Source organism: Neltuma alba, unplaced genomic scaffold (assembly GCF_004799145.2).
Source record: "Neltuma alba isolate B1F8T4 unplaced genomic scaffold, ASM479914v2 tig00003436_pilon, whole genome shotgun sequence".
NCBI lineage: Eukaryota > Viridiplantae > Streptophyta > Magnoliopsida > Fabales > Fabaceae > Neltuma > Neltuma alba.
Window position 1 is genome coordinate 1 of NW_021633282.1, and position 20854 is coordinate 20854.

Here is a 20854-nt window from a genome sequence, read left to right on the forward strand (position 1 = left end):
GAGGACACTAACCTGTGTGCTATCCACGCTAGGAGGGTCACCATAATGCCCAAGGATATCCAACTTGCCAGGTTCCCCGTGGCGAACGTGCGTAGCCCCCCACTAAGAATTCCCATGTCGCACGCATCTATCTGTTGTTTTAGGGAGACGGTTTCTTGTTTTCGTTTGGTGCTAGATCTTTAATGTTTGGCATGTAGAATATAATAATCGGTTTTTAATAGCTTTGTGCGGGATCTTTTGTCTGTGTACCACATGTTAGACATTTATAAATAAATGGACTGGAATCTGTTCTGATCTTGTTCCATGGAAAATTCTCTCTAGTTAATATGACTTGGTTGCATTTGCAATTGTCGCAGTCTCGTTAAAATTGTCCACAATCTTTCTTGTCCAGTCAACAGAATGGCCAATACATCAGAAAACACCAGTGACCGTCACCAAAGTTGTCACGTTTATAATGACTAATGCGTGTGGCTGCAAGAAGTGGGTTCCGTCTGATTTCACTGGGAAAAAAAAAATATTACGTGTACATAGTTTCTTCAATCTGTTTTAATTTTTGATGGTCCTACCTCGTCCATTTTCGATTTAATTCTGGCAATTTTCTTAAGTAATCTTCAATCTTGGATTAAGCAAATAAAGAATCTCAGCACATGTTGAAACATAGTACTTATCTGGCTCTCTGGATCATAAAACAAAGCCTTGTAAATGGAATTCGTGGAAAATCAACAAAGCAAAGCTAGTGCAGGGCATAGAAAAAACAGAGCATGAATAACTATAAAACAATATCACTTGTTCCCCCCCCGGGGGCCTAAATTTTGGTCAATTCAGTCAAGCCAAACTTTATGAAAATAGTTTGCCTAAAGAATATCAACAATTTAAGGGCTTCTTATGTTTCAAGATAATTAGGAACCATATTTGTTTGAAAGAAATAGATTGCCAGTCCATGCAAAAAAAGTCCCCACCCAACAACCTGTTGATCCAGTGTAACGTGAAAATTTAGCATGGCTTCGTTATGTTCTTGTCCTGCTCAATATGGATTATGTGACAAGCATTATAGTTGTATACAAGCCATGAAGAAGAGACTAACACGGAAGCATAAATACATGGAAGAATAAACCTCAGCTGCTAATAATCTACATGTCCACTCACTTTATTTTTCACATGAAGGCCGGGAAGAGAAAAAAGCAATGATATATTATTCTGTATATGCAAATAACTAATGAAGAGAATCAGCACACGAATGAAACGAAATGCATAAGTATTGTTCTTGACGTACAGGTGGCAGATGAAATCATATTAGTTGCACCCAGATGCCGTTGCTTGGGATTTCTTGATGGACCACGAATAGCATATAGTAACCAGGAGGTGCAAGAATAGCCGAAGGTGGCGTGATGACCTCAACTTCATACGCAGATTTTCCCAGATTCGTCACTTTGATTGCCTCCAGCACCAACATCCTCTGATTCATCGAGAACGAGTGTGTACTGAATGGCGGCAACAGCATCGTCACCGACACCATATTTTGATCAAATGTTGCTGTCACCTGGAACCTCAGCTTCAGCTTCTGAGCATACTTGAGTTTAGCTTGAGAAGGAGGAGACACGATTTTTGGACGCACATTAGAGAATCCAGACTCCAAATACGACGGGGAAAACGCCTCCAATCTGAACTCCGTTGGAAACAAGACATTGGTGAAATTGTAGTATACGTGAGCATTGCTTCCGGCGACGAGCACGCGACCGTCACGAAGCAGAACAGCCGTGGAGTGGTACATCCGTGCAATATTTGTCGGGTTTTGCAATTCGAACCGAGATCCCACTGGGCTGTTCGTTTTATATAGGAACGGGTTCAACACCGGGTTGCGACCCGCTTCCCATCCAGCCGTCCCAGAAGCTGCACCATTGATGATCAAAACATTACCGTTAGGAAGCATTACCATGTCATTCATAACTCTAGATCCGGGCATCGTCTCCATGACCCACTGTGGGTTCGGGTCAGTGATCTTGATCCGAGCACAGGTATTCAAAGCCGGGAGAAACTTGCCTTGGTTGGCCTGCTCATACGACCCTCTCGGGGCTCCACCACAAATCAGAACCTCTGCTTCGACGGTCTTGGCCTGTAAATTCTTCAAAGGTAATAACACTGCCGAGCCTGTACTGGGATATGATCTGGGATCTCCACCGGGTATTTGTGGGTACGTCCTGACCACCTTGTTCTTGTCGTAGTCCAGTAATATGGCTCGATTGTTGGCGAAGATGAACAGGTTGCCGTCCACGTTCAGAAAGACAAAGGGGTACAAGTTGTTCTCTGTGCCTACATCATCGGTCTGTACAAGAAATGGTAGACTGTAACTATTTTTGGCGTCTGTTTTAGGATAAAACTCGTAGTTGAACGTTCTTCTGCCGCCAACTATAATCTGACGTCCGTCCGGAAGAATGTGATTGGTGGAGTACCACCTCCGCTGCGCCAGACCACCGTCTACTTCTTCCCAGTCACAGTCGGGGCAAGGACTAATCATCCTGACAGTACGATCTCCGTCATTGAAGCCACCGGTCTGGACGAGACGGCCGTCGGGAGCGACGGAGCCGGACGAACACCAGACGTTAGTCTGGACAAAGAGAGGGCGGAAAGAGTTGGAAGCGACGTCGTACTCGAGGGCGTGGGCTGTGCAGTCTGTTTGGACGATCAGCTCTTTGGGGTTTTGGCGGCATCTGCCATTGGGCAAGGATAAGTTAGAGAGGCCAAAGTCGGTGCGGTCGAATATTACGACACGGTCGTGGTGGAGTAACTGCATGTGCATGGCCACAATGCCGATGCTGTTCTGCAGAAGCTGCCATTGTCCGTTGCCGGCGTCGGTGAGAGATGGTACGGTGGCGAGAAGAAGGTGAAAGAGAAAAGGAGCAAGAAGAAGAAAGGCCATTTTTGCGTATGTAAACTGTGATGGACTTCTGCTTTGTGGAATATCTGGGCTCAAGAGGTGCCTTGCGCATTTCAGGCGATTTAGGTTATAAATACTCGTTAATGAACGTGTGATGCGATCGATATTATAGCTTTAATGGAAAAGTTTGTATTCTTCGTCATTATAATATAGAATTTGAAAATGTGAAGCAGCAGGGAAATATGGGTTCTGTGCTTCCTGCTTTAGAGATCTATGGCGTCTGAGCTGGGGTCCATGTTCCATAACAAGCGCGTAGGCCATGCCTTTATCATCTTGTCTACAATTTTAATCTCAGAAGAACACGTGCGGAAAAGAACGTCTTTCGGTCAGGTTAATCTCTCACTGGCAACAACTTGCACAAGTCATTTCCTTCTTTCTGTCTTTTTGAGTTTTTTAACCTCAGCACACATTCCCCAGTCACGGGACAATGATACGCTGTCGGTGAGCATTATTCACTCGTTCCCTCCAAGTTATACTTGAGTTTAAAAAAACAACGCTTAAGAGATGATCCTTAACTGCATAACATTTTTTTATTAAAAAAAAATTAATAGGCATTTTTTTGGGGTTATTTTTCCAAGTTACTAAGCTATCAAAATACCAAAATACTCCCTCCATTCATAAATATAATATAATACATTAATTCCCTTTATCTCTCATATGTATCTTTTTTTTTTTAAATAATCATTGTACTAATTGCACATATTAAAAGTTTCATCAAATGATAGTTTTAGCTAATATATATGGTTAGTAATGGAATTTTAGAAAAGACATCATTTATTTATTACAAATAACCAATTCAACTAATTTTCTTAATCTACTTGAATTAGTCAATTAATTCTTATACTACCTCCGATCTTTAATATAAGAGCTAATTTAATTTTTAATTTGGTCATAAATATAAAACCTCAATTTCTTTTATCTCTCATATTTATTCATTTTTTCAAAATAATCACTGTAGCAATTACACAAATGGTAGTTTTAGCTAATATCCATGATTAATAAGGGTATTTTATGAAAAGCAATACCTATTTATTATAAGTAATTAACTTACCAAACTTTTGTAATATACTCAAATTAGTCAGCTGACTTTTATATTTAGGACCAAAGGTAATATTAAGTAGTAAAAGTAGTATGTTGCAAATATATACGCAGTCATTAGTTATGCTAATCTGAGTTGATTCTGACAACAATTAAATGTTAATTGTGATTAGGTAGCATGAGGCTTAGACAGTGGTGAAGTTATGACATGAATTTGTAGCCAAATTAGCTTGCCAAGGAAGAAACCAATGGGTATATATTCTTGTTCTGGTATGCGAGTCTTAAAAGGAAGGCTGCCTGGCTGGCACAGAGTTATGCCATGTGCCTTTGCTCGGATGCCACACTGGAAAGTCAATTTATGAGGCACCCTCTTCCACTCTAGTCAAGGCATCTTTCCTTTACAATCATTGCACCTACATGCCCGCTAGCCATTATATAGCCTTGCCTTTTTATTTCAAAACGAGTAACTGAGCCTTCGTTCTTTTTTCCCCGCCTAATATTATGTTCAGTTTCCCTTTTTCTTGTTAAATAATATCAAAAAGGCGCCAGAGGAGGGCATACTTTGCATCGGAGCCTCTGAAGTTCTGATTAAAGCGTAGTCAAATATGTTGCTTCCCGTAAGACACGTTAAAGTGAGTAGGTTGTTGCGGCAGTCTCTCGTGGAAGCTTCAGGGATCGATGGAAGAGGAAGAGCAGTACAACTCAATCTATAATAACACTCATAAGACAAAATTCCACCTTTCTATCTCTCCTATTCTTTTACTCAGTATAAAAACTCATTTAACTCTTATTTTTAACATGAGAATAAGTTAACTAATTTAAGTATATTAAGAAAACGAGTTAGGTTAATTATTTGTAATAAATAAGTGTTACCTTTTCTAAAATATTCTTGCTAATTGAGTATATTAACTAAAATTATCATTGTTACAAAAACTACTTTAAGAAAAATAAATAAATATAAAAAATAAAATAGATTAAGATCTTATATTTATAATAAAAAATAACTTTTTATATTAAGAACAAGAAAAGGCAGTATATATTGTCTGGTATAACAATAATAATAAAATTTATTTCAAATCTCCCTAGCTCTTTTTTTTTTTTTGGGTGAAAGGGAAATTTTATTAACTAGAAAAAGAACAGTACATTAAACTGAAGATTACACAAGAGAGCAGCCAGTAAAACAGGGAATGACAAAAAATAACAACTTCAACATCCTAAGGGAAGGTGTTGAATCGGTCCAAGTAGTCGTCGGGTCTTAGAAGTCTGATCAGCTATGGCAGCGGCGCCGATGATAATCGATTGTCCCTAGCTCTTTTTTCTTGGGTACGTTCTCTTGCATCTTAAACTTCTCACACACAGATTGTCACGTCACGTCGTTTTACTAATCGACCGTATTTCTTACCGAAGGTCACAGCGTTTCGTTGTTTTTTTTGTCTTTTGCGAAAATGAAAAATGAAGCTCAAGGTCGTGCATTTTCCCAATCAACGCTGTGAATAAATTTCTGCGGACACTCCTTGCAAACAGCTCTCGTAGCTCAGTTGGTTAGAGCACCCGTTTAGTAAGCGGGAGGTCTTGAGTTCGACTCTCAACGAGAGCAACATCTGCTCTTTGACACTTCTGTCCAGGTTTCACTTTTTTTTGTCTTCTTTTCACTTGCTCAAGTGAGATTGTTCCCCATTGTTTGGTCAAGGTAAAGAGGTTGTAAGGAATGACTTATTGGAACGTGGTCTATCAAGGCCCCTTTTATTTCTAACCGTTTTTAAATTTCAGGGGATGGAGCAACGATATGCGTTAAAAGATTCGAACATGACAACAGTTTGCTTCATTACTACTGAGAATTGAAAATTTCAGACCTTAACTCTATTGGACAGGATCTCTCTTTCAGGAAGACATTATTCAACGTTATGGCTTTTATTTGTACAGTTAAAGTGCTGTTTGAGGACATGTAGGTCATCCCAAGTTGCATCTTGGATGCCAAACTGCTGTCATCTTATTGTTATCATTTGTTTCTTTGTTTTTTTTTTTTTACCTGAATCTTATTATCAGCACTCGAGTCATAGGCATGTTGCACCATTCCACCATTTTCCTCCCTGAGATCTCAGCAAGAGCTAGTTGACCTGCGCTGCTCATCTAAATTAGGCAAAGCTTGACTGATAGGTTTGTTTTTAAACGCCATATTTCTTTAGCAAAAGATATATGGAAAGCTTGGTGCACTCTGGATTTTGGTGTAACACTTGACCCTTATTTTATCTGGGGGTTCCTTATCTGTCTGCAGTCGAGTAAACTTCCGAGTCTGTGCTATTAATAATTTCTTGCACAAGCATATAGAGCATCCACAGAAGATGAGGCGTCCAATTCGGCTGCAAATACATTTTGGAGGATCGCTCTCTTAAGTTCCTACTTCCAATGAATTATGGAGAATAACCCGTTACAATCTGATGTGTTCATTACCTGAACCTATTTGTGTGTTGTCAGGCTGAGAAAGATTGTACAGTATATCTACTACTGTTGGTCCGAATTTCTCGGTGACGCTCGGCAGTTATTTTAGCTCTACACCAATTATATATGGTAGCTTGAGATTGGTGAAGGTGTTTCTTTTCTTTGTCAAACAATACGTGACTTAAGGATATGGCTCTACACCAAGCTATATATATTCTCTAACTGGCAGCAAGTCGCAAAAGAAAATCGTCCCCTGATGCAATTCTTGATGCAGTTGTTAATTTCCTCCCATCGTCTCTGTTTTCAAGTCCGACGATGGCTGTGCTTACGATATTCCCTTTTCTGGTCATTTATCATGGCTTGTTATTTGAAGAGATGCTTGAGCTAGATTAAAGTGAAGTATGTTTGGAAATTGAAACTATTCTTTAATTATGCTCAGGGATTGGCAGCGTTCTAGAATCGAGCGTGAAATGGCGCATGTGAAATTCATAAATTAGATCTTTTTTTTAATTTGCCAGGTTGGAGCTGGACAGCAAACACCGAGGACTTTTTGGATAAAAATAAAATTATGATTTCAGAAATATTTTTATAATATATAAAATAAATATATGAAGGAACTTGTCTTAATTTGAAAAAAAATAATTCTAAAAAGTGATTCTAAAATTTCCTTGACACCCTCTGAAGCAAAGATAACAAACCAGGATATACACTAGCCACAAAATTTTTGCAGGGGCCGAGAGACTTGTGTTGAATGACAAAATTAATCAACCGCCAAAATACGCTATTTTAATTTAATGTGGAAGATTTTGAAGCATCAACTGCTTCAATTTCTTCCACCTTAATTCGCAAATTTCAGTCAACTTGGTCGTCGTTCTTGCTTAGCTTATACGATCAGTGGTGTTCCTTTCGCTATTTTATAATCTCATTTATTATCAAGGCGAGTAGTTTAATCATAATTAATTTTATGTTGATGTAATAAAGATTTCGGAATCTAAATTATTGTAAATTAAGAACTCCAATTTGATATCATTAACTTTCTTAAAAACTAATCCCATTTTCTATTTATTCGCAACTCCTTGCATTGGTCATTGCGTTCGTCAGCAAGCGCTGTGCGTTTAATTTTCAAGGCCGAATGTCGTCGCAGTTTTCTTCGTATCTTGGCGGCAAATGAGAATGACCAAGTAAATATAGCAATAGTAATTATTGATTATTAAATTCGCCGACTATAAATGTTAAAATTCAGCGTTGTCTGTGTCTCTACTTCTACCGCCTTCTACTTCTTCAATGGTCAAATTTCATTGTAGCGGGGCGCGGAATCCACCTGCCATGCTTTCTGCTTTCTGATTCCCAAATTGCCTGGACCAAATTCCAAGTTCCTGGTGGGAGATAATTAGATACTATTAGTCTTATAGCTGCCGCTTCATATCATTACCGTTATATGACCGTAATTCGATATCGCTGGTCGAGTTCAATATCAAGGATGGCGGAAGAGATCAAGGCGGCTGACCTAGGATCCTCTGCTACTACTTCTGCAAAAACTAGACGCTTCTGGCCTTCTATTCTTCGTTGGGTCCCCACTTCCACTCATCACATCATCGATGCTGAGAAGCGTCTTCTCTCCCTTGTCAAGTAATTATTTTCTTCATCTGCTCATCCGAAACCCTAAATTTTCTCGGCAAAATCATGAGGGGTATTAGTCGCCGTAGAAAATTTGGTTTTTTGTGATTTCCATTGAAAATTCAAATGTCAGAGTTTTCCGTTACTGCCCTGTAATTGTCTGCTTTCGTCCGGGAGATATCACATAATGTTTTATGTTTGGTTAATAAACTCATCGTTCGGAGTTGAACCCAAAAAAATTGATCAGGATTCAGTCACTTCTTCAAAAAGTGATCGTTTAACTGACATGACCCGTTTGCTTGTGTAACCTGAATTGCATTAAACCAGGGGCACATTTTACAAATTTTTTTTGCTGAATATTCGTTGAGGATTGTTATGGTTTGTATTACAGGACTCGTTATGTTCAAGAATTGGTTAATATAGGCTCGGGTCCACCTGGTTCGAAAGTTAGATGGTTTCGTTCGTCAAGCAATGAACCAAGGTCTATCAATACTGTAACATTTGAGAGCACGCAAAATTCTCCTACGCTCGTAATGGTTCATGGATATGGTGCTTCGCAGGGTTTATTTTTCCGTAATTTTGATGCGCTTGCCAGTCGTTTCAGAGTCATTGCTATTGATCAACTAGGGTGAGCCTTGCTTATCTTGACCCTAAAGTTATATGGTAATTGGTTAAATGTCATTTGTCCCAATAACTCCTTTCCTGAGCGCATAATGCTTCATTTTAATGTGGTAAAGCTAATTGAAGGAAATTGAATTATTTCCCTCATTTTGATCATTAAGTCGTTTTTGCCATATTGCCCAACAAATACCTGTTTAATGACTGGTAATGTGAATTCTATTTTTACGGGAGACGTGATGTATTGTTGAGGCCTGCGTAATTGATCTTATGTCCTCCCTTGAAACTTTCTTTTGTAGTTGGGGTGGGTCAAGCAGGCCTGATTTTACATGCAGAAGCACAGAAGGTTAGTCATGTAAAATAGTGATATTCTCAACAGATAGGATGAATGCTAGATTTACTTTTGGAAGAGGAAGGTCCTATTTGTTATTGAAACTAAAAAGTACTCTAGCAACTACTAATAATTTGTTGCTGATATTACAGAAACTGAGGCATGGTTTATTGATTCTTTTGAGGAATGGAGAAAAGCCAAAAATCTAACCAATTTTATACTACTTGGACATTCTTTTGGTGGTTATGTTGCTGCCAAATATGCCATCAAGGTGAATGTCTTCCTATATTTCATTCTAATGTTAATTACCAACATTTTTTTGTTGTTTGTCATTGTAAATATTCTGATGTGCAATTTAGTTATCTAAATATAGCACCCTGAGCACGTACAACACTTGATTTTGGTGGGACCTGCTGGATTTACCTCAGAATCAGAGGCCAAATCTGAGTGGTTTACAAAGTTTAGAGCAACATGGAAAGGAGCAGTCATGAACCATCTTTGGGAGTCTAATTTTACACCTCAAAAACTTGTCAGGTGAAATTACTCAGTCCAGCAGATTGGCTTCCGAAAGGCCGTTTGATTATTGTACCTGACTTCAAATAGAATAGAGTAAATTATACTGACTTATAAGTTTTGTGAAAATTATGCTAATCTTGTGGTAAGGCTTGTTGTATGGCCATCTAACGTATTTTTCCTGTGGGGGGTATTCTAGTCAAGACATTAAAATTGGAATAAATGCAACTGTGGATGCATATGCTCACCCCAATCTTAAAGTCTTCTGGATAAATAAAATAAATTCGATCCTTGAAATTTGAGTTTATGTTTCATGGTAATGTTAACCAGTTCTTTATCTCTTTAGGTTAATCTGTTCTAATGGTGTTGTTACTAAGTACTCACATTTTCCATTAATTAGATATGGGTTTTATATGAATCTTTACTTAACCATCGACGCTCCTTTATTCGACATTATTTATTTTCATTTCATGGGGAATTTACTGCTGGGTTTGGCTATTGCAAGCGATAAATATTTCAATCACATTTTTTGGGTGGGAGATTGAGGCTATGAGACGTTGGGGACTGACTCCTGTTGCACTACTAGTTAAAGGAATTCCATTTTTGTGTTCCATTTGACTTCCTTTTTTGTACATTATGCAACATGGATTGATATTTATACTCCAGTTTTGTTAACCCTTGACTTACCTAGTTACGTCATCATAGTTCTTTCATTTTTTTTTTTGGGGTATGACGAAAATTTTATTGTGTGAAGTTGTCTTTGTAGAATTTATCTTTTTTATATGTCTGTTGCAGAGGATTAGGTCCTTGGGGTCCTGATATAGTCCGTAAGTATACCAGTGCTAGGTTTGGTACACATTCAACTGGCGAAGCATTGACTGAAGAGGAATCAAGATTGCTGACAGGTATGGTTCAATAATATATTGACGCCTGGTTTCAATATAAGATGGCATTCTAATTGCTGCTTTCTTTCTATTGAAGATTATGTTTACCATACCTTGGCGGCCAAAGCTAGTGGAGAGCTGTGCTTGAAATATATATTTTCTTTTGGAGCCTTTGCTAGGATGCCCCTTCTTCAGAGGTTTGTGACCTCCTACCTTTTTATTTAACTTATATTTCAAATCAGCAATATGGAAGTCCGTTTTTCTCTTCAACCAACAGCTGCATTATAAAATGACATTTGGTTTGCAGAGTATGGCAATCATAAAATTTTGACGATAACAAAAGTCCAAATGTTCTTTGGTCGATTGTAAATTTGTGCATGATGTATTTGGTTAAAAGTAATTATTTTCAAAGTTTTTGAAGTCAGCTTGGTCCTGATGGGTTTCCGCTGGAGAAATATTTCGCCTTATGGGGACCCTTTCCATGTTGATACCGGTTTTGTGGGGATGAGTTACTGTTCTGTTGTTATACCATCATGGAACTGGAATTTGTTAGAGATAACGACATGGAATCTTTAGGATGCAACATAACTTGACATTGATATATTTTATTTATTTCAGACATGAATTTTGTGCACATTTGTAGGCATGATAAAGTAGTTGTGGTTGGGTGATATTGGATTTGCATTTACTCGTATGTAGAGAACTCTCCCTCATAACATGTACCTCTTCGGGAAAGGGTAGAAAAGAACACAAAACAGGAGATTGGGCAAGAGAAAATAAGAGAGATTGTCCTTTGTATTATCAAAAGATAACTGTTTATAACTTCCATTTTTTGTTGTGGCGAAAGAGTTCCAATTTATACTGCATTGCGTGTTGCTTCATGATTGATATTTAAGTTTGTTGGGCCGCAAGTAACTTAGTATTATGATGGAATGCGCTTGAGCTTCTTGTTCATGCCTTGTTGTTGGTTGATGAATATTGATGCTCTTTTTTTTTCCCCCTCCCTTTTTTGGATTTTAGCAATTTAAAACCCCATGGGAGAGGGGAACCCAAACATACCTTCTCACACACCCACGCGTTTTGGTCACTTGTTGCATACCCGTGACAGACGTCCTTGGGGATCTTAGGCATTTCATAATTCATATGGTAGAAAACAGTATTCATCCCCCAAAAATATTTATATCATGAAGCTTTACCAAGTATTTTTATTTTTGATGATGAGGATATATGCAAAGCAAAACCGTGGGCATATTGGGCTAGGTACATGGTCTGGTGAGGCTTTATGTAGAGATGGGCCTTCCGTTCAAATATGGACGCTTATTTTTGATGTTGTGGTGGCTCATTTTTGTTTTATTATGGCATGTGTCAGTTTGTAACATGTTTTGTCTTCCTTTCCCTCCCTTGGTGTTACAGCGCCTCAGAGTGGAAGGTACCAACCACTTTCATATATGGTTTCCAGGATTGGATGAGTTATACTGGGGCCCAAGAAGCTCGTAAGCATATGGAAGTTCCTTGTGAAATAATCAGGGTTCCTCAGGTACGGCTTTTAGAATTTTCCCAAACATGAATCAATTGTGATTTTTTTTTTTTGAAACTAAGGAATGGTATTACTTGTTGCAGGGTGGGCACTTTGTGTTCATTGATAACCCAACCGGCTTTCATTCAGCTGTGTTTTATGCTTGCCGAAGGTTTCTTTCACTGATCCAGACAGTCAATCCCTTCCTGAAGGCCTGACCTCTGCATAGGATTATAGTTTTGTGCGGTCCTATCGGCGATTGTCATGGTAAGTGTATGAACATTATTGCAGTGTTTCAATGGATTAATTCTTAAGTGGACGAGCCGCGGCAGTATATTCATGTTCATGTATATATTACAGAAATGAAAGAGGTGTAAGAACATTTTCACCCAAAAAGGGGGGAAATGGTGCATGAACTAAGAACTCCTCAATTTTTTTTGGAAAAAAAAACACCTTGAAATATATTGGTGTCTGCAACATGCTTGGTGAGAGTTGGCTCCACTCGTATTTACATGAGGGTATGCCTGTGAAAGTGAAAGTGAATTTACTACTGACAGGTTTGGACTTTTAGGTGAAGAAAAATGGAAAAAATCTAAAAAATATATATTTCTAAAATTTTAAAATCTAGGAATGATAACAAAAATATGTTATCATTTATTTGTGAATATTGTTAATTATTATTAAAATATAGTAAAAAGACTGATTTGGAGTCGAATAAAAACATTCAAGTACGTTAATAAGATGCTCCTAAGTACTGATGTGTAAACTTTGGCGAAATTATTTTACTTAGACGTTTTGAGTGTGATGGTTTTTTCTTTAATAAATAGAAGTTTAGGTAGGTGGAATTTCAGAAGCTAGCATGTTTTAAACTCATGGCGAGATCTGAACACTCGATCTTATAAGTGTAATGTGTGAAATTGGTTTTAAAAATGGGTAAGATAACGTAGAAAAATTTGGTGGGGTGCGAAACTAAAATGTTGGAGTTTTTTTTTTGGACCTGAACTAAAATGTTGGAGTTGCTAGCAGAGAGTTTGGGAGTTGGGAAGCTTGATAACTCCTCAAACAACCCAAAACGTACGGCGCTTGTGACAGTCACTCGAATGAATAAGGACAAGGAAATAGCTTGGCTAGCTGGACTCTCTGAATTGTCATGAGCTCAATCAATTGTCACTCAATTGAACTGAATCTCAAGTACAAGCTACTGCTGCAAGGCACCCTCCCTCCCTCTGATAATAATACTAACAACAACAGTAATAGGTAACTTGTACATCATCTTTTTTTAGAAGGTAAAAAAAAAAAAAAATTCAACTTGATTTTAACAATTATTTTTTTTACATGTTTTTATGTTATTAAACTTATGATCATATTCAGGTTTAAAAAAAAAACTTATGATCATATTGAAAAAATATTTTCACATTAATTATTAAAATAACTATTTTGATCATTACATTAAAATTGACGTAATAAATTCTTACATACCTTTTATGAATTTGAGAAATGTTTTTTCGTAGCTTATGATTTGCAAATATTAATTACTAAATCTTTGGATGTAGCCTATATTTTATATCTGTATATTAATCCCGCAGACATGAAATTATCTTCGTGCTGGGTAAAGAACTAAGAATTTTTCATATGAGCGAATTTAATGTATATATATAGATATAATCATATAATATCACAAAACAGTTAAATATAACAAACACAACGTTTCTTTATTATATATGTAATGCATTACATTTTTTCCCATCAAAACCATAATGCATTTAATTTTTAAAAGAGTTGGCAAAAAAATTAATTTTTAAAATAATAAAATTAAACCTTTTTCCTTTTTCTCCCCAAAACACTAGCTTATTAAATATTCACGCACGCATTGACCCCTCCCTGTTTTTCCCGTGAGATTGAGTATGGCACACATTCTACCTGCCCACATAATTCATAATTGATTCTCAAGATCCAGTGCGTGTTTGGTAAAGCGGTGAAAGTCTACGTAAATTTGTTTGAATTTAAGTAAGTGATTATAAAATATGCTTATCTTGTTTGAGTAATTTTTATAAAATTTTAATAAATCATTATTTTATTCTTCCACTACACTTTTAAAATAAACACCAAATAGTAACTTATGCATTTGAAGAGTGATTATAAAATATGCTTATCTTGTTTGAGTAATTTTTATAAAATTTTAATGAATCGTTATTTTATTCTTCTACCACACTTTTAAAATAAACACCAAATAGTAGCTTATGCATTTGAAGAATTTTAATCAATTTTTATCAACTGAATTTTCTTTAATCCACCTTATCACACTTTTCTGCAAATTTTCCCTAAATAATTATATTTAATAACCAAAATGGATTAACTAATATCACTTATAACCAATATTACTTATAGAATTTATAATTATTTAAAATTATAATTGTTCACCGCTGATCCAAACCAATACGTAAGTTTTAGAGCCTCTGCCATTTCATTTGCCTCCACGTGCACCTCAATGCAAAATCTTGCGGATGCATCTCTTACCATTTAAAAATATTTTTTCCAATACATCCCGTAAATGCAGAGTCACATTGTTCTCAATTCCGGAAGGCAAGATTTAAAAAGAAAACATTTTAAAGATTTCAATAAACACAGACAATTGAAATACTGATCAGCGTTTATATAACTTAAAATCAAAGTCACTATTTTTTTCAAATTTAGTACCACGCATATTGCGCGAGTGGGTTCACACTCACACTAATTTTTACTTTTAAATTTTAAATTATAGGCTCTAAATCTCAAGTGTACCATAAACAAAACGGTGTGGAGCGTCAAAAAGTTTTCAGGCGAACGGCATAGGATATTTTAGTTCGCGCTGATATGGGCCTTCACATTGAATAGTTCAAGTTGATTAATTAAAAAAGAAAAGAAAAACAATAGTTCCTCGAGAGAATCTTGGTGCCTTGTCGTTTAGCTTTCAGGAAAAAAATTTATGAAAGATAACATTTCTGATTCGACAGATTCACGGATTCTGATGCCCCCTTCCGCTTTATCGATGACTCATTAACGGTTAGTTCCCTTCACCCTCCGGTCTCGACACGTGGCACCTCCATATTTGATATAATTCATTTGGCGGGAACAACCCCTCAGGTTCTCGCGCACGGAATTACGGATATCCATTTGACCATAGCAGCGAACAGCGCCGTCGGGTCAAAAGCTTAATTCGAGGAGAATAAAGAGTCGCTCAGGCCTAAAAAGGAACTTAAATTCAACACGAAAAACAATTCTTCCCATAAATCACCAGAGAATAACCATAATTAAATCGAAGAAATCCTGTTACTTTCCCCATTTTTTTCCGCAAGAAAAAGAAGAAATCAAGTTGGGGAAGGCAACGTGGTGGGATCGGCCGACGACGGAATCTCCGGTCCGACCCGGCAACCTTCGAGCATGAAAACAATGTCAGTCATTGACGGCCGATCGAGAGGATCCGGTGCTGTGCATAAAAGAGCCACTTTGATCCCCAACAAGAACTCTTCCCATTCCGATGACTCTGGGTCTAGCTCTAGCAGCCCAGGGTCAAGCAATTCCGATATCTGACCCCTTTGCAATTGCCTTTTCACCCATTTCACTATGTCTTCGTCTTGCGTGAACATCACCGGTTTTCTTCCTGTCAGAATCTCCAACAATACAATCCCAAAGCTGTAGACGTCAGCTTCCTTGGTCGCTTGCCCAGTTAACGCTGCTTCCGGCGATACGTACCCCAATGATCCTATGGGAGTGGACGATGACGATGCTTCTGCTGGGGTTGCGATTTTTATTCTGTCTAAGCCAAATTCTGATAAATGGGCTTCAAAATCAGCATCAAACAGAACATTTTGAGGTTTCACATCGCCATGAACTATTGAGACTGAATGTAGGAAGGCTAGCCCACGAGCAATGCCTAGTGCGATGAGATGACGCATAGGCCAATTAAGTACATGGCCGTCTTGCTGAGATGCTTCCTGAAGAAGAGTCCCAAGGTTTCCATTGGGCATGTAGTCATAAACAAGAAGCCTCACGTCAGGTGGTCCTGCGTAATAGCCACGCAATACTGTTAAATTGCGGTGCTTCACTTTTCCTAATGATTCTGCTTCTTTACGGAAGGTTCCTTCCTCGATGGATCCATCAGGAAGACGACGGATTGACAGCACCATTCCATCTGGGTACGACGCTTTGAACACAAGACCGTATCTTCCTCTGCTCAACACATTCTCTTCATCAAATTGTCTGGTTGCTTCCAGTGTCTCAGCATAAGTGATCTTGTTATTGAACATTACTAGTTTTGGCCCTCCATTTTCCCCACTTCCTCGACCTCTGTCTGCTCCTGAACTTGAACGAGCAGGGCTCTTCTTCTTCTTCTCCCCTGTTACGCCTTCTCTCAGCTTATTGCGCCACCGTAAGAGACTATAAACATAGCCACAGCAGCATAGTCCCAAAAGGCATAGTCCACCAAGAGCCACACCTATAAATATTATTAGCCTCTTCCTCTTTCGCCGCCTTACGTTTGCACATTCCCTATGCAGTGGTTTTCCACATAACCTGTTATTCATTGCAAATACAGAAGGATCATCGAATCGGGAGCCCAGCATTTCCGGAATCTGACCCTCAAGATTATTTCTAGAGACGTTTAGATACTTCAAACCAGAGATGAGTGACAGGCTGGCTGGAATGTCTCCGCTCAATTGATTTGAGGAGAGATCCAAAGCATTCAGGTTTGATAAAGTTGATAAGGATTCTGGTATTTGACCCGTTATTTGATTAGCATCCAAGAGAAGTGAAGTCAAAGCAGAACATTCGGATACTTCTTCTGGAATATCTCCTGTTAACTTGTTGTCTCCCAAATCAAGGACTCTTAAACGATTAAGACGGGCGATATAGCCAGGAATGTCTGCATGCAAACGATTTGAACGAAGCTCGAGAACTTCAAGCTGAGAACAGTTACCAATCTCTGATGGTATTCTGCCAGAAATATGATTCTGAGACCCAGAAAGAACAATTAACGATCGAAGAAATCCATAAGTCGCTGGAATTTCACCAGCAAAGACATTAGAGCTGATATTAAGATATTGCAGGGTGACTAGACTGCTGAAACCCTCTGGAACAGCTCCAGATAAGTGGTTCTCTTGAAGAGCAACAACCTGCAGGCTAGGTAATCCGAAGAGCTCGATTGGCAAGTCACCTGAAAGATTTTGCCTACTTAAATCCAGCACCGTTAGTTTCATTAAACCACCAACACTAGCCGGAACCTGTCCTGATAACCCACAATGACTCAAATTCAGAACCTGCAGAGCTGTTAAATCCCCGATGGCAGACGAAAGTTGCCCTGAAAATTGTTGTTACTGAGATTCAAAGCACTCATGTTACCCAATCGCATTAATTCCGGGGGAATGAATCCCGTAAGTTTATTGTTGCTCAAGTTCAACGACTCGAGCTCGGAAAGTGTTCCCAAACTCGTGGGTATAGGACCAGTAAACAGGTTATCGCCAAGAGATAACATTTTGAGATTCCTCAGTTGGCCAAGAAACGAAGGAATGAGGCCGGAGAATTGATTTCCTTGAAGATCAAGAACCTGTAACAAAGTACATTTCACAATTTCATGAGGAACATCACCAGATAACGAATTGTTTGCCAACCTAAGCTCCTCTAGCCCCAATATATTCCCAATATCCGCCGGCAAAATACCAGAAAAGTAGTTTCCGGAAAAATCAACAGCTCTTAACGACGTCGCATTAGTCAACCAGGAGGGAAATGCAGTGCGAATACGATTCTCCTTAAGCTCTAAAACCTCCAAAACATTAACACACCTTGCATTTGGCGGCTCGAAAATGCCCGTGAGTGCATTAAAGCCTAGTTGAACGATTCTCAGCGAAGAAGCATTGGCCAAGTGGACATTGCAAAACAGAGAAGTGGGGACCGATCCCGAAAGTTGATTCGACGACAACGACAGAACTTGAAGTCTCGGCATCGTCCCCATGGTCGCCGGAATCAAACCGGAAAGCGCATTGCTCACGGCGGTCAGATGCACAAGAGAAGAGCAGTTAACCAGAGCCGAAGGCAGGGTCCCATACAACTGGTTGGAGTCCAGCCAAAGATACTCAAGCTGCCCCAGAACCCCTACAGAGCCCGGTATTCTACCAGATAACCGATTGTAGGACAAGTTGATGAGTCGTAGCTGAGATTTTGCCGAAAAATTAGCCAGAATATCACCGGAAAATGCATTCGACGATAAATCAAGGAACCGGAGAGAGTTCGATAAATCTCCGGGGATTCGGCCGGAAAGAAAGTTCCGAGCAACGTTGAGGATTTGAAGGTTGGTGAGGTTGAGAAGAGCCGGGGGCAGTTTACCAGAAAAGGAGTTATTATGAAGATAAACGGAACGCAGAAGCAGGCATTGAGAGAGGGAAGGAGGAATGGAGCCATTGAAGTTGTTAGAATGAAGGCTTAACTTGCGAAGTTGAACCAAGTCGGAGAAGGAATCCGAGAGCGGACCGGCGAGTTCAAGGCGAGGCAAGCGAAGCTCGCGAACCCGGTTATTGTAACAGAAAATGCCACGCCAGTCACAAGGAGCGGAGGGCGTGGAGGGATCCCAGCCGTCCAAGGAGCCGAGGGGGTCATGGAGTCGAAGCTTGAAAGCCATTAGTGCTTGGATCTCCGACAAGGACTCAGCACAGCACAAGAAAGAGGCCAACGCGAAGAAGAACCACAGAAAACTAGCCGTTGAAGCCATGGGAGGGGCAAGCTTGGGGTTCTTGGGACGGATGAGGGCGTTAAGGTATGGACATTTGCGTTTGTGTGTGTGTACGTTGAGGAGGAGCGTGTGCTGAAGCCGGTGTTACTGTTACAATTTGGAAGCGGAAGGAGCAGACAGCGTCTCTATAACACTGAAGAGTGTTGTGATGTGTGTATTGTTGACGCAAAACAAAATGATATGCAAAGCGCTTCTCTCTCTCTCTATCTCTCTGTCACTTTGCTCAGTTCCCGAAAAGTTCTGACCCTGGAAGGCTTTTTGAAGATGAATGTGTAGTCACAGAGAACTTTTTATTGTGCTTTTGGAAGCTTGTCATGGGAGGGGGATATCATGAAGTCCTGTGATTTTCTATCCTAACATGGGGCTCCTTTGCTTCTCCTCGTTGGCTCTCTGTGTTGTGGTCACCACTTCCTGCTCTAATCTAATGCTTTCTCTTCATTAAAGTGTAGATCTCGCCTGATTCCTCTCTTAAGCATCTCTTTCTCTTCATCGTTACTGTTCTACTCTCCGGAGAAGTTAGAAATGACATATTTATTGTTTCATTGTTCTCTTCCAAAGTTTTAGATGCCTAAAGGGTGGGGGGAGTCCATATTAGGAACACATAGCCTTTTGTCTTTCCCCGCATTTAAGGGCGACTGTGAAAAAAGCTCTCCTACTCCCTCTTTTCTGGCCGAAAAAGTTCACTCTCTTTATACACAGGGAAATATGCAATATTTGAGAAAACAATCACTTTTCTTTTTGGAAATACTATCAGATATAAAATAGAATGAAATGACACAATAACCTTGTTCTTGGATGAGGTTGACAGCTGAAACAACGAATTAGGAAAATCCTAAGAAGACCACTACTGTTTCAATTTGATAAATTTTTGGATATGGACTGGTTGGTAATAATTAGATGGTTGTGCTAGAAAGAAAATAAAACGAACATTAATTCTTTACAGCAAAAAATGAGCGAATTTTATGGGGGGAAAGGGTTGTGCATAGCAGATCCATCATGAATAAATGGTCCACTTTGTTTTTCTTTGCATTTGGCGCAGATCAGCTTTAGGTGCAATATAATACAACGGCGTAGTAAAGCAGAGCAATACATTAAATAGGTTGGGGGAGGATAATAAAGGGGGAGGAGGGAATTTTAATATTTTATATGCATTTACTAATAATAAACTTTTGGGGCATCGTTACTTTCAAAATGAGACTCCAACGCAAACAGACGCAGACACGTCAATAGCATTCATGGCAGCGCAGGCGTTTATGGGCCAAATTTATGATTTATAAATTGAATGAATAGTGTTTCCTTGTTTAACGTTTTTAGTTCTTACCCACGCAGCAGTTGCTTCCATCATAAATGAGAGCTGCCAAGCTGACCGGATCTCCCGGGGAAGATGCCCCACATCTTTTCCCTCGTAGCTCATCTCATGACTGGAGGACCCATTACCACGTGCAATGAGCCCATTTCAAAGCCCAACTTTTACTAAAGCCCACTAATGGTAATAACAACAAAAAACAAATAAAGGTCTCCAAAAGCCTTCTCTCTTCTTTGTCTATTTAAAAACCATATAACAGAAAAAACAATCTTCGGTGGGAACTGCCCCCTCTCATAAAAAAAGAGAGGGAATTCAATTTCCCGTTGCGGTGTTTGGAAAGGCATTTTAGACTTAGAAGTGCCTAAGTAAACATTTAAAGGTTTATTGTAAGTTTGTCTTGCTCAGTATGGTATGATCTACGAGAAGGTCCCCACCTAAATCCTGCCTAAATTTTTTGTAAGAAAAAAAAATGATATGAATATATATAATGAGGGACGAATTGCACGGAAACTTTGAGGCACTTGAGTATAATATACTACAATATTTAAATGAATCAGTGTGATATGGGGAGACCTGTTACAAGTAATATCAAATTAGGTCCAGGAGAGATGCATATTTTAAAACGAATTTTTTTTAATATTATTACCTGTCATCTTACAATTCTTCTCAATGAAGAAGAATCATCTTGGGCTATATCATAGTGTACTCCAAAACTGAGGGTTTTACGGCTCTTAAATAAGGCTAAGAAATTATGTCCAAAATTCTTCTTCTGGGCCTCATTCAACTCCATCAGACCAATCAGCCTTGCAACGAGTAAGGCACTTTCTCTCAAGTGCTCAATATCTTTCGTACTCGTCCACAGTCGCCATGCCAATTGCAAACTTCTGTGCCCTGACT

General features: G+C 38.9%; 2 protein-coding genes, 1 non-coding gene and 1 pseudogene across 3 annotated transcripts; 2 read left to right on the plus strand and 2 right to left on the minus strand.

Moving 5' to 3' along the window:
* Nucleotides 1-1051: 1051 nt before the first annotated feature.
* On the minus strand, nucleotides 1052-2917 carry LOC114741586 (aldehyde oxidase GLOX-like). Its single transcript, XM_028929854.1, has one exon. The coding sequence runs from the start codon at nucleotides 2915-2917 to the stop codon at nucleotides 1289-1291; it is 1629 nt and encodes a 542-aa protein (XP_028785687.1). The 3' UTR covers nucleotides 1052-1288.
* Nucleotides 2918-5496: 2579 nt separating this feature from the next.
* TRNAT-AGU (transfer RNA threonine (anticodon AGU)) lies at nucleotides 5497-5570 on the plus strand. Its single transcript has one exon. It is a non-coding gene; the product is annotated as a tRNA-Thr (tRNA).
* Nucleotides 5571-7754: 2184 nt separating this feature from the next.
* Nucleotides 7755-12140, plus strand: LOC114741588 (probable 1-acylglycerol-3-phosphate O-acyltransferase). Its single transcript, XM_028929855.1, has 9 exons — nucleotides 7755-8041; nucleotides 8421-8657; nucleotides 8947-8993; nucleotides 9131-9249; nucleotides 9352-9512; nucleotides 10287-10396; nucleotides 10473-10572; nucleotides 11789-11912; nucleotides 11996-12140. Exons 1-9 carry the CDS (start codon nucleotides 7851-7853, stop codon nucleotides 12107-12109), a joined length of 1203 nt encoding a protein of 400 aa, XP_028785688.1. The 5' UTR covers nucleotides 7755-7850; the 3' UTR covers nucleotides 12110-12140.
* A 2767-nt stretch (nucleotides 12141-14907) lies between these two features.
* Nucleotides 14908-18710, minus strand: LOC114741587 (probable LRR receptor-like serine/threonine-protein kinase At4g36180; annotated as a pseudogene).
* Nucleotides 18711-20854: the final 2144 nt, after the last annotated feature.